General features: G+C 42.1%; 1 protein-coding gene across 1 annotated transcript in view; it reads left to right on the forward strand.

Moving 5' to 3' along the window:
• The first annotated feature begins 136 nt into the window (after positions 1 to 136).
• Positions 137 to 13,220, forward strand: part of LMNB1 (lamin B1) — a 51,434-nt gene continuing 38,350 nt past the window's right edge. Inside the window, exon 1 of the mRNA XM_090276651.1 lies at positions 137 to 920. Coding sequence (XP_090132777.1) covers positions 562 to 920 — 359 coding nt within the window. The 5' untranslated portion in view covers positions 137 to 561. The remainder of the gene's footprint in view (positions 921 to 13,220) is intronic.

A 13,220-nucleotide genomic window follows, 5' to 3' on the forward strand; every position in this document is an offset into this window, starting at 1 on the left:
CCCGGCCCCCGAGCCCCAGGAGCGCTCCGCCGGCTCTCCGTTGGCGGGCGGCGGTCACGTGGAGGCTGTAGTACGCCCGCCATGTTGGGAATTGCTACACTCTGGCCCGCGCCGCCTCCGCCCCCCGCGGCTCGCCTCCAGCCCGCCCCTCCGCCCCGCCTGAGAGGAAACAAAGTGTTGCGGGCGGGAGACTCGGCGGCGGCGGCGGCGGCGGCGGCGCGCGGACCCAGCTCGGCACTCCTGGTCACCCTTGCCCCGTATCTTCCCTAGTGCGTGTGTGCTTGTGTGTGTGCGTGTGTGTGCGCGCGCGCCCGCGCGTGTTTTCTTACAAAGGGCATTTTACGACTGATTGATTCGCAGTCCACCCCTTTTGCCCTTTGTGCTGTAACCCGGCTCCCGCCGTCCAGGTGCTGCTTCCTTTCCGCGCCGGCCTCTGCGCGATCGCGGGTCGCGAGTGTGTGCCTGCGGTCCCGGCCTCGCTCCCTTCAGCCCGCTGCGTGTCCCCGCGCTGCCCGCGGCCTCCCCACTCCGCTCTCCCAGCCGATCGCCCCACCGCCCGCCATGGCGACCGGGACCCCCATGCAGTCGCGGACCGGCAGTCGCGCTGGCGGCCCCGCCACGCCGCTGAGCCCCACGCGGCTGTCGCGGCTGCAGGAGAAGGAGGAGCTGCGCGAGCTCAACGATCGGCTGGCGGTGTACATCGACAAGGTGCGCAGCCTGGAAACGGAGAACAGCGCGCTGCAGCTGCAGGTGACGGAGCGTGAGGAGGTGCGCGGCCGCGAGCTCACTGGTCTCAAGGCGCTCTACGAGACCGAGCTGGCGGATGCGCGACGCGCGCTGGACGACACAGCCCGCGAGCGCGCCAAGCTGCAGATAGAGCTGGGCAAGTTCAAGGCCGAGCACGACCAGCTGCTTCTCAAGTGAGTGCTCGCTTGGCTGCCGCGTTAGCGGGCGCCCGGGGATGGGGGGCGCACCCCGTGGCGGCCCCTAGAATCCCCCGAGAGGGAGAGCGAGGGTTTGCGGGCCCACGCCCTTCGGAAGGGGCAGGGTCTTCGTCTCCGGGAAGGAGAAAGGATCTAGTGTTTCTTAGCTAGCGCAGGGGTTGGGGAGGGGACTTGAGTAGTAGCGATGGTGGGACTGGTACACATTTGCTGATTCTGGATACCCAGCAGGGCCGGGCGATGTGCCCCCCTGGGGCTGCAGGCACGCCCGGCTTCGGGCCTCAGACCCCAGGATATAGAAGGGTTGTGTGGCGTGGAGGCCCCGCGGGCCCTAGGTGCGGAAAGGTGGCATCAGGGCAAGCGCTCCGTTGCGCGCCCTGGGTTCCGGCCAGCGCGAGACAAATCGTCTAGTGGGCTTGCAGTGCGGAGGTGGCGGGCCAGGGAGGACTTGCTACCAGCCTCAAGAATGAATGAGTTTTGCGCTGGGCGGAGGGAGGAAGGGGAGGGACCTGCCTTAAGCATCCCGATCTCCCGGGGGTGGGCCCTGCTTTGGCGCGCTTAGTCTTGGCCCTGTGACATTTTGTGATCGTTCTGCGCCTGCCTTGAGAGAGGAGGGAGGAGCGAGGTCTGAACTGCGCGCCACTGGCTGGTTGGGTTTTCAAGCTCGTTAGGTTTCACTGGAAAAAGATGTCCTTTCTGCAGAGACGGGCGGGGCCCTTGGGTGCTTCTGTGCATGGGACTCGCAGTCTGGGTGTTTGCTTGTTGTTGGCCACCGTTCTCCCATTTGTGACCCGCAAACCCTCCAGATAGCAGTTCCTTCCCGAGCTTTTACACCCCCATAATAATGGTCGCTCTTTCGGGTAATGGGAAGACCATGCTCATTCCCCACGTCTGTCATTGTGCTGACAGGCCAGGGCAGGTGAAAGAGTGTTGTGTAAATGTGAAGTGTTGGGGAGAGGGAGAGCTTGTAATTATTCCACCTAAGGGGCTCTGGGTTTCGTTGCTGTGCACAAAGGTGTACGTGCAAGCCTTTGCTGATCCTACCTTGACTTTCTGATGAGCAAAATGACGTAACTGTTATCATTAGGCAACTTAGTGTTGATGTCAGGCTTTAGAGATTTGCTAAATTTGAGTCCAGAATTCGTGCTCTCCATCCTCGTTGCCAACTGAAATTTGACAAATGAAGATCGATTTTTTGACTCTGTCCCTGGATGTTTTTCTATCTGTATCCATGCTAATGACCCTGTGTCAGTATCTGATTTTGTATGTGTGAATCTATACCTCCCCCTCTGTATACATTCTCGTAAAAACGGTTCAGAAAAATTTATGTGCACTTGGTAAAAATAAAATATGTAAAAATATTAAGACTGGTTTATAGTGGAAAAGGAAAATAGTCTCCTGCCTCTTTCCAGGATGCAATCATGTTTAGCCTTTTTTGTTTTTATGTAAGTAACTCAAAAATAATCATAAGGTTATGATCCTTGGATTTATCAGCCTTTGGAGTCATATTTTGAAATGAGTCCAGTCACTCACACTATTGTACCCCCAATATAATTTTTAATATCTTCAAATCTTAGATGCCTATTTTTTTGTATGACTTGCCACTGTTATGTGTATCACTGAGAAGAAAAAGAAACATCAGAGTCAATTATGTAGCAGCCATCCTGTTGGACCCATTCTAGTTTTAGATTTGTTAAAATGTAGCACTGATTAAGTATCTGTTACATGCCAGTTACTGCCTTTATGTTTCTCAGAGTATATAGTCAGGAGAGACACCCCACAATCATATAAATATTGCAATTTCATCTAATTTGAGGCATTTTGGTGCTGGTGCTTTTTAAAATCTTTCCAGAAGGTATCCATAGAAGGTTTTTAACCCAGTAACAAGACTGCCACCTGCCTGACTGGTTGTAAAATGCTGTCTATGGATTGTGATGTGAGATGCATGCTGGTTTCAGAAGGATTGAAGTGTGAAGCACTTTCATTTGAATCTATGAAATAATGTACAGTGTGTGATTTAATGTTGGATAATAACAGATGCCAGGGAAATAAAAATAAAGCAGGGTCAAGTGATAGTGTGGTTAAGAAAGGCCTGAGTGAGAGGTTGACAAATGAAAATAACCTGAGATGTTGAATAGCGACCTGGGATTATATTTTTCTTAAATCTGTACATATATTTTTATTGCCAGGATTATATGTACAGTAGTCTGCCCTTATAAGAAGGGGATGCATTCTAAGACCTCCCAGTGGATGTCTGAAACTGTGGATAGTGCCAAACCATATTTATATATAAAATTTTTTTCTTACAAGTGCATGCCTATAGTAAAGTTTAATTGGTAAGTTAGGCGCAGTAAGAGATTAACAATTGCGAATAATAAAGTAGAACAGTTCTAACAATATACTGTAATAAAAGTTATGTGAATGTGGTCACTCCTTTCAAAGGGATTCCTTACTGAAGTCTTTATATGTAGGCTCAGTACATTTGGGTGCAACATGTTGCCATCAGTCAGAACCTTTTGTGTGTCCCACACACAAATTTTAATGGTTTTTTCATCTTGTTGGAGAGCCTGCAGTTGAGCTAAGGGGTGCTGAACAGGGTCACATTCAAAGCTGTTGCACGAGTTAATCCCTCTATTTTAGGTCTGCCTCGCTATTTCCTGTAGTCCCTATGTGCATGTTCTGATATGTACTTATATCTATATTTCTTCTATAAATTTGTTAAAATGTCTGCTAATGATTCCTTTTCTATTCATTTTGGTGTTCTGGATCTATTTTGATGTATACTTTACTGCTTTTTTATTAGGGTCTAGTGAGTGGCTGTGCATAGTAAGCCATCTTGGAAATAAGTTAATTTTGAGCAATAATTGAAGTGTAATTTGTATGATGAAAATAAAGAAATGTCTTATTCCTCTTTGGGTCCATTTAGGTCCTTTATTTGCTTAAAAATAATTTTCTATACTTAACTTTTTATTTGAAGCCATCATTTAGGCAGATTTAGATTAAAGAAACAGTCTTGAGAATTACAGATTTCAAGATTAGTCTCTTTTCGGTTCCTCAGTACATAACATAGCTCAGGGACAGAAGAATTCATGGAGAAAGTTGATCTTGTTGGAGAGAATTTGACAACAGCCTCCACTGAAGGTGGTCTCTGGATCCACACGAAAACAGATCTCTGATCTAAGATACAGCTATTCCAATATAGTCCAAGTATAATTATATTTCATTGGAAGCTTTTTGGGGGGAACAATTTCCAAGAATAATGATGAATGCTATCAGCCAACACCTGAAACAAAAAAGTAAAGAATGATTGACTTATTTAAGAATTCCAGTATTAACTAAATATGCAGGAGAAAGTAGATACAAGAAAATTGTGTTGATCAGTCAGTCTTTCAATAACTAATCTTGTGGCTGCATACATTTCTTCCTTCAGTGTTACTGGTCCATGATATTTTATATATAAAACCCTTACTGCCAGATGTGTTTTGGAAGTAGAAGCAATTCCAATTTTAATAAGGTAATGTGATACACATACTGTATATAACACCCCCAGTGGGGTCTGGGTTAGCACTTCATCATGAACAGATATTAATAGTCACAGTAAGTGGAGAAAGACAACTAAAAATAGACTCACATCCATTCAGGTCTGGTTTTGTCACCAAATGAATTAATGAAAAATTTAAGTTTTTGAACTCTAAAAGTGCATGTAAAAGAGATGGTCATTTTGTGTTTGATTACTACTTATTAGGTTCACTTGACTCATCAGATTCCAGGAGTTTTCTTCTATTCCTCATTTGGTTTATGATAGATATTAAAGCTTGAAAAGCGGCAGAATTAACTGTAAGCTTCTTGTTTTGAAAATGATGAGTGAATTAGGAAAATGGTGATGGGGCTTACTGGAATATAATGTAATGAATTCTGTAGGATAATTTGAGATGCTGAGCAATTTATTGTTCCTTCACTAAAAAAAGATTTAAAAAAGATATCCCAAGAAACACAATTTAATGTCTCGTAGGTGTTAGACTTTAAAGCCAGTGTTTTCAAAGTATTCCTTGAGGTATTGTACTCAAATTTTGTTAGTAAAGCAGAATTCCACACCTTTAAAAAACAATTGGTCCTTCTTTTTAAAATATAGTTTATCTTATGAAAATGAGGGTCTTTTTCTCCAAATAGAATAAATGTAATGTTGATTGTGTTTTTCCATGGTACATGTGGACCTGAAGATTTGTAGACTCCTTTCCTCCCCACAGCATCATCGATTTGAAAAGGATGGGATGAGGTTGAGGGATCAAGCTTATACAGTATATCCCTTGGGGGAAACAGCATTCCTTTTATTTTATTTTGTCAATATATTAGGAAGGAAACTTCGATTTTGTTTTTTTAGTTTAGTTCTTTTTAAAGATTTTATTTATTTATTTTTAGAGAGAGGGGAAGGGAGGGAGAAACAGAGGGAGAGAAACATCAATGTGTGGTTGCCTTTTGCATGCCCCCAACTGGGAACCTGCCTGCAACCCAGGCATGTGCCCTGACTGGGAATTGAACTGGCGACCCTTTGTTTCGCAGGCCTGCGGCGCAATCCACTGAGCCACAGCAACTAGGACAGGAAGGAAACTTCTAATGGGAAAAATTGGTGTTTTGTGTATCCATTTAAAAAATGCGTACAGATGCTGACTTGCTTTATTAGGAAGTATGCTAGGGACAGTGTCTATCACAGTGGTTCTCAACCTGTGGGTCGCGACCCCTTTGGGGGTCGAACGACCCTTTCACAGGGGTTGCCTAAGACCATTGGAAAACATATAATTACATATTTTTTTTTTGTGATTAATCACTATGCTTTAATTATGTTCAATTTGTAACAATGAAAATACATCCTGCATATCAGATATTTACATTACTATTGATAACAGTAGCAAAATTACAGTTATGAAGTAGCAATGAAAATAATTTTATGGTTGGGGGTCACCACAACATGAGGAACTGTATTAAAGGATCGCGGCATTAGGAAGGTTGAGAACCACTGGTCTAACACAATAGTCCAGTGTAGGGTAGTAACAAGAAAAAGCATTACCTGAAGTTGCAACATCCTAGGTTTGGTATGGGCACTTAACTCTTTGAGGCTTCATTTCCTCATCTGTATAATTGGGATAAGGAGTAAGCAGTAGTTTTCTGAACCTCAGGAAGAATGAAAAAACTTAGACCTTTTTCTAGCTAGTCACTTACTTGTCTCAATAATGAATGAATTTTATCCAAGTTAGCAATCTGAACAAATTAGGAAGCATGCTGAAATGTATGATAAGCTAATTTTCCTTTTTATTTCTTAGTGGAGAGGGGGTGAGGATTTACTATCTATTTGGACTATATATTTATTCTGTTGGTTTTCTGTATATTTTGGTCGTTAATAGAATGAAATTTAGGAAATTCATATAGGCTAAACATTTGCAGGTTTGGTTTTTTGAAAAAAAAATTTAAATCAGTTTTTAGAGAGAGAGGGTAAGAGGGAAGAGAGAGAGCATGAGACAGAGAGAGACATCAATTTGTTGTTCATTCATTGGTTAATCTTGTGTGTGCCCTCACCGGAGTCCAAATCTGCAACCTTGGCATGTCAGGATGATGTGATGTTCTAACCAATTGAGGTACTAGGCCAGGGCTGCATGGTTGTATTAACATTGATATTTTTTATTTTCATATCTAAAATAAATGCTGATCTGCTTTAGGGAGTTTTCTTTGTACCTAAGATAATTAATTGAAAAACAAATGCCTTTATTCTGTGTATTACTTGGTTTTTCATTTTTTTAATGTCCTGATTTTGCCTTGGTAGAAGCAGGATGACAATGATACCCTGGCCTTTTATATAAGAGCTATAAAACTTCATGTTAGATATACTTTAATTCTCAAAAAAGAACTGGAAGGATGAAACACCTAGAACTAGTGTTAAAGTCTAGGAAGCAGGTCCTGAGTAATTAAACTATCATGACACTTCCTTCCCATGCTTTCAAAGGATGTTTAGTAGAACACGCTATCTTTTGGAGTTGTTTATTTAGCCGAGGGCAGTGATTTTCAGCCTCTTTTTTTTTTTTTTATCACATGGCACACATAAACTAATTACTAAAATTCTGTGACATACCACAAGACAAATTTTTTGCCCATTAAAAAAATAGGCATAATTTTGATTCATTCACAGTGACCTGGTGGCTATTATTGTGTTGGCTGTTGTCATTTTTTATTTGGCAATCTAAAGGAAAAGAGGTCAGTGCCCCTGACTAAATAGTGAGGGTATTGCATGTTTTAAAAGTTCTTGTGGCACACGGGTTGAAAATTGCTGCCTAGCAGATTAGACAAGGTAATCTTTTGGTGTATCCAGATTCAAGGAAGTCAAGAAGTGAAAGAAAAGCACTAGAAAAGTATGCTAGTGAGCCTCAGTCTGTTACTTTGTTCTTTCTTTGGCTAGATGACATCACCTCTGAATGTCTTAGAGATCTTTAGACATTGATATCATCAGTGTAGGTATAGGTCTCTTTCATGCACAAATAGTGAGAATGAGCAGTAGGTGCCAGTTGGGTGATATGGCTCAGTATAACTCATCAAGATCTTAGTTCAGAGTTCTAAGGAAGTTTGCTCATCAGTTTTAACTACCCCCCTCCTTTTTTCCCCTCAGTGTAACTGATAAAGGGATTGTGTTTTAGCTGTTACATTTGGGGAATTTTTGAAAATTAACTTTTTGATTTTACTTAATTTTTAAATATATTTTATTTTTAAGTATACTTTGTTGATTATGCTGTAACAGTTGTCTCAATTTATATTCCCTTTGCTCCCTTCCACCCATACCCCCTTTCCCTCCAGCAATCCCACCACTCTTAGTTCATGTCCATGGGTCATGCATATAACTTCCTTGGCTTCACCCTTTCCTATACTATTCTTAACATCCCCTGTCTATTTTGTACCTACCAGATATACTTCTTATTCCCTGCACCATTTCCCCATTTCTCCCCCTTCCTCCTCCCAGCTGATAACTTTCCAGGTGATCCCCATACCTATGATTCTGTTCCTATTCTGGTTGTTTGCTTAGTTTGTTTCTGTTTTTATTTTTTTTAGGTTCTGTTGTTGATAGTTGTGAATTTGTTGTCACTTTAATGTTAATAGTTTTGATCCTCTTTTTCTTAAATAAGTCTCTTTAACTTTTCATATTATAATGGCTTGGTGATGATGAACTCCTTTAGCTTTACCTTGTCTGGGAAGTACTATATCTGTTCTTCCATTTTAAATGATAGCTTTGCTGGATAGAGTAGTCTTGGTTGTAGGTTCTTGCTATTCGTCACTTTTGAATAGTTCTTGCCAGTCCCTTCTTGCCTGCAAAGTTACCTTTGAGAAATCAGCTGATAGTCTTATAGGCACCTCTTTGTAGGTAACTATTCTTTTCTCTTGCAGCTTTTAAGATTCTCTCTTTTTCTTTAACCTTTAGCATTTTAATCATGTTGTGTCTTGGTGTGGTCCTCTTTGGGTCTAGCTTGTTTGGGACTGTTTGGGACTGTCTGTGCTTCCTGGACTTGTATGTCTATTTCCTTCACCAAATTGGGAAGTTTTCCTTCATTATTTTTTCAAATAAATTTTCAATTTATTGTTCTTCCTTTCCTCCTCTGGCACTCATATGGTCTGGATGTTGGCACATTTAAAGTTGTCCCAGAGGTTCCTAAACCTCTCCTCATCTTTTTCAGTTCTTGTTCATTCTGTAATGGTTGACTGTTTATGTCTTCCTTATGTTCCAAACCATTGGTTTGAACCCCAGTTTCCTCCCCTTCACCATTGGTTTCATGTGGATTTTCCTTTGTTTCACTTAGCATAGCCTTCACTTCTTTCTATATTTGCCATACTGAAGCATATCTGTCAAGTCTTTGAGCATCTTTATCACCAGTGTTTTGAACTCTGCATCTGATAGGTTGGCTATCTCCTTGTTGCTTAGTTCTCCCACAGGAACCTTGATTTGTTCCCTCTTTTGGGCCATACTTCTCCGTCTCCTCAACTTGACAGGCTCCTGTGTTTGCCTTTGTGTCTTAGGTAGAGCTGTCACACTTGTTATGTTTAAGAGGTGGACCCTTAGGTATTCGTCAGTGCCAGGTGATTCATTTCACCACGTTGTGGCGCTGTATGTGGGGAAGGGGTCTGAGAGGGAACAATGCAGCTTGCTTAGTGCTCACCCCTTTTCCAGTAACTTCTCTCACTTCTATGGATTGGCACCCCTATAGCTGTTGCTCTGGTTGTTGTTCCCAGAGTGGGTGGGTCTGCGGACATTCTAGGACCATGGGGGCCTCTAAACAAGTGGACTCTGCTGAGAGACCGGCAGTTTCTTCCTCTGCCCCAACCCCCACTGGTTTTCAAAGTCAGGAGCAATGAGGGTTTATTTTCCTTGGCGCTGGAACCATGAGCTCTGTGGTCTGGTCTGGTCTGGTGCTGGGAGTGCTCCCCAGGTGTCCCTCCCTACTTTTTAAAAATGTGTGACTGCACTTTGCTCCCGCTGGCCACAGCCACTGTCACTGCCAGCACAGCCTCCACATTGCATCCTCTCTGCCCCGGCTCCACCCCTCCTACCTATCTGCATGAATATTTCTTTATGTCTTTGTTGGACTTCCATGCAGCTCAGTTTTGTTGAACTTCTGATCGTCTCCAGTTTTGAGATAGTTGTATTTCTTCTTAGTTGTGGAGGGAGATGCAGCATGTCTGTCTAGGCCTCCATCTTGGGCAGAAGTCTCTGAAGATTAACTTTTTAAAACATAAAAATTATGTTCATTATGAGAAACTAGAAAATACAGATAAACATCAGAAGAAAATAAAAATTGCCCTTAGGTCTCTCTCTCATAAATATGAGCTCTGAAGTTTTTCTCTCCACATCCATATGAACAAAAAAATGGGTTTATGATAAGTATTGATGTGTAACATGTATTTATGCAACACTACTTTATGAACATTTTACATGTCAGTAAATGTGCTGTATACCAATATTGAACACATTTTGAAGATATCATTGATAACATTTATTGCCCACTGAAGTTTGCTGGGACCAAGGCTTAGTAGTAACCATATCTACCCAATTTCTCACAGGCTGTAGAAGGCCATGATTATCCTCTTCTCTCTTACTGACAGTATTAGTTTTTTTCCTCGGGTTAACTTAATGCTTAAATGTTAACTAATTTACTGGTTAAATGTTAACTACTGGATAAAGTAATTAAAATTTTGCCAATTTTTGATGCTTCTAGTAGCAGACGAGTGTCCATTTTCTATTTGGAATATTTTAATTTTAATTTCTGGAGGTTCTTTTGGGTTCTTGTTCATTTTTATTATGCTCATGTTGCTAGCATAAAGAAGTAAAATGATCAAAATTCAGGTTATAATCTTAGGTTTCTGCCACTATTTTTGATGTAGCCCTACATAATAACTGAGGTTTTTCTTAGCTAATATCTTTACTTGGGCCTTTTTAAATTCAATATTCGGCCTTCTGTATTTGAATTTATTGATCATAGATAGAATTACAGCACTTTCGCCGCTAGAAGGGGTTTGGGTCTTCACTGCATCCAAATTTATCGATGATAGAATTATGGCACTTCTACTGCTAGAAGGGGTCTTGTATCATCTGATCTAGTCAATTCATTTTATAAATACAGAAATTGAAACCTAGAGAGATTAAATAATTGTGTAAGATTCAGAATAAGAACCAACATTTATTTCTTGCTTATTGTGCTTGCAAGGCACAATGCTAGATGCTTTACAGACACTCTTTATTGATTTGAGAGAGATTTGTTGTCCACTTAATTATACATTCATTGGTTGATTCTTGTTTGTGCCCCGACCAGGGATCAAAACCACAACCTTGGCATATTGGGGCGATGCTCTAACCAACTAATCAGCCTGGCCTTGACCAGTTTCTTTTAAGCCTTATGATAACCCAGTTGATGAGTGAGGAAACTTGAGACTTAGAGTAGTTAAGTCTTTTGCATAGGATTGCTTAGCCGATAGGTAAATGGTAAAGTTAGAATAGATTCTAGTTTTGTCTTCTAGCATTGTGATAACGTTTTTACATGTATTGCATCATTTAACTTTTACATAAGTGCTGTTTTGCAGGCATTGTTCTGATTACCAACCTTCATGAAGCAGGTGCACAGTGTACTGTTATCTGTTTTTGGGACTTGATGTCTTACACAGGAGAGTTACTTTTCAGGTCCGTTTGTGTGCTCCTTTTGGAAACGGTACTAGATGTGTGTTTTTTTTATGGTGCTAGTTCGTAGCCCTTAGGGTCGTTATCTTGGATGTCAAGAGAGAGTAGTAATTGAAGCTGCTGTTTGAAATACTGAGGGTTTCATTTGCTAATTTGGAAAGGGTAAAGATGAATTACTGAAAGAGACCTCTTTTTCCCTTCTTAAAAAGGTACTTTCCACCCTGGCTGGTGTGGCTCAGTAGATTGAGTGCCAGTCTGTGAACTGAAAGGTCTCTGGTTCAGTTCCCGGCCAGGGCACATGTCTGGGTTGTGGGCCTGGTCCCAGGCCTGGTTCCAGGTTGGGGGCTTGTGAGAAGCAACTTATCCATGTTTCTCTTGCATATCGATGTTTCCCTCTCTCTCTTGCTCCCTCTCTCTAAAAATAAATAACTAAAAACATTTAAAAGTAAAAATAAAAAGCTACTTTCCTACTTTATGCTTTAATAATAATTTTAAAAGAAATTAAAATCTATAAATAAATCTTTAATAGCTATCACCGAAATGCTCTTTTCATTTTTATTGAGCACACGTTTGTGGAACAGGTAATATGTGCCTGACCTTGAACAGATGCTGGGGATAGAGAGATGGGACACTCAGTCTCTGCTATCAAGTTGCTTACAGTCTAGTTGAGAAGATAGAAAACAATTGCAGTACAGTATTGTGACACTTTAAATATGATACACTAATACAATGTAGTAAGTGCCGTGATAGCAGTAACCACGTAGTGCTGTGGAGAGATGGACTACCACCTAAGGCTGCCTAGGAGCCTTGTGAAGGTTTCAGAGACACCCCAGGGGAATTGGGGAGGTAGTGACATCTGAGCTGAGTGTCCGGAGGTAAGTAGGAGTTGACATCTAAAGGAAAACATTAGGAGAGGGTCCTGTCTTGAATGACAAATCGGTCATTGAATTAGAACCATATATATGTTAATATAAATATAGAAATAATTAATAATGCATGGTGGGGTAGGGTTGGCTTTTATGTAATGAGGAGCCTCAAGAATTTTAGGCTTAAGAGTGACATCAGTCTGGCTATTCTGTGGAAGATAAACAAGAATACAGGTGAAAACACTAGTAAGGACGCTTGGGGAAGAATGAAGTGACTCCTGACCTGAGGCAGGCAGTGGGAAAGGACCGAAGGGAGATTTGGGAGATTAGGGAGAAGAGAGTCTAGGTGACTGTTTGCATGCAGGGGGCCTGCGGTGGGGGTCGTGTTGCCTTTCATCAAGATTGATGGGGAAGGAACAGGTTTGGAGGACCCTACTCAGGGTTAGTGGTGTTTGTTGGAGTTCCAGGTGGAGTGTCAGCCGGCAATTGGGAGTACTTCTGGAGCTCTGGAGAGAGACTTGGATTGGAGAGACAGTTTTAGGAGCCTGGGTGACATATGGGGGTAGAGAGAGGAAAGAAAAGAGGGCAACGCCAGAGGCATGGAAAACATCTGCATATGAGGACCAGGTAGAGGAAAGAAAACCCACAATGGGGATGGTCAGTAATAGCCAGCGGGTAGGGAAAGAGTTGAGTCATGGAATGGTTTTGGTTTGATAAGGACTAAAATGTACCCCTTTGACTTGGGTGCTTGAGAGATTATCATAGACTGTGATGAATGCCTAATGCTACTGAGCGGCAGTGGGGTCAGAGCCGACTGTGATGGAGGAAGGAAAGGGAAGAAAGAGCTCAGGAGCTCAGGTCCCTTGATAGGAATGTTGGCTGTGAAGGGAAGGAGTCATTCTTAACATCTACTTAAAGTAGATTATTACTCGGTGCTTATGTAACAAAACATTAGGTAGGCGACCGGAACACCTGTTCCTGTAAGATTCTGTACTGAAATATGATCACATTTGCTTGAAACACTTTAGTAACGTCTAGGTTACTAAAATCCTCAGCATTAGCTAATAGTAGGGTGACCATATAGTTGAACACCCAGAGCTATTTTTGTGTGTAAAGCTGGGAGCGATTAATGATGCTGGCACAACTGGCATAAATGGAACTTGCCCTGGGCAACCTGGGACATAATGGTCGTCCGACCTGCGGAGCTGGCTT

The sequence above is a fragment of the Furipterus horrens genome, unplaced genomic scaffold (assembly GCF_987537825.1).
Source record: "Furipterus horrens unplaced genomic scaffold, mFurHor1.1.pri manual_scaffold_5, whole genome shotgun sequence".
NCBI lineage: Eukaryota > Metazoa > Chordata > Mammalia > Chiroptera > Furipteridae > Furipterus > Furipterus horrens.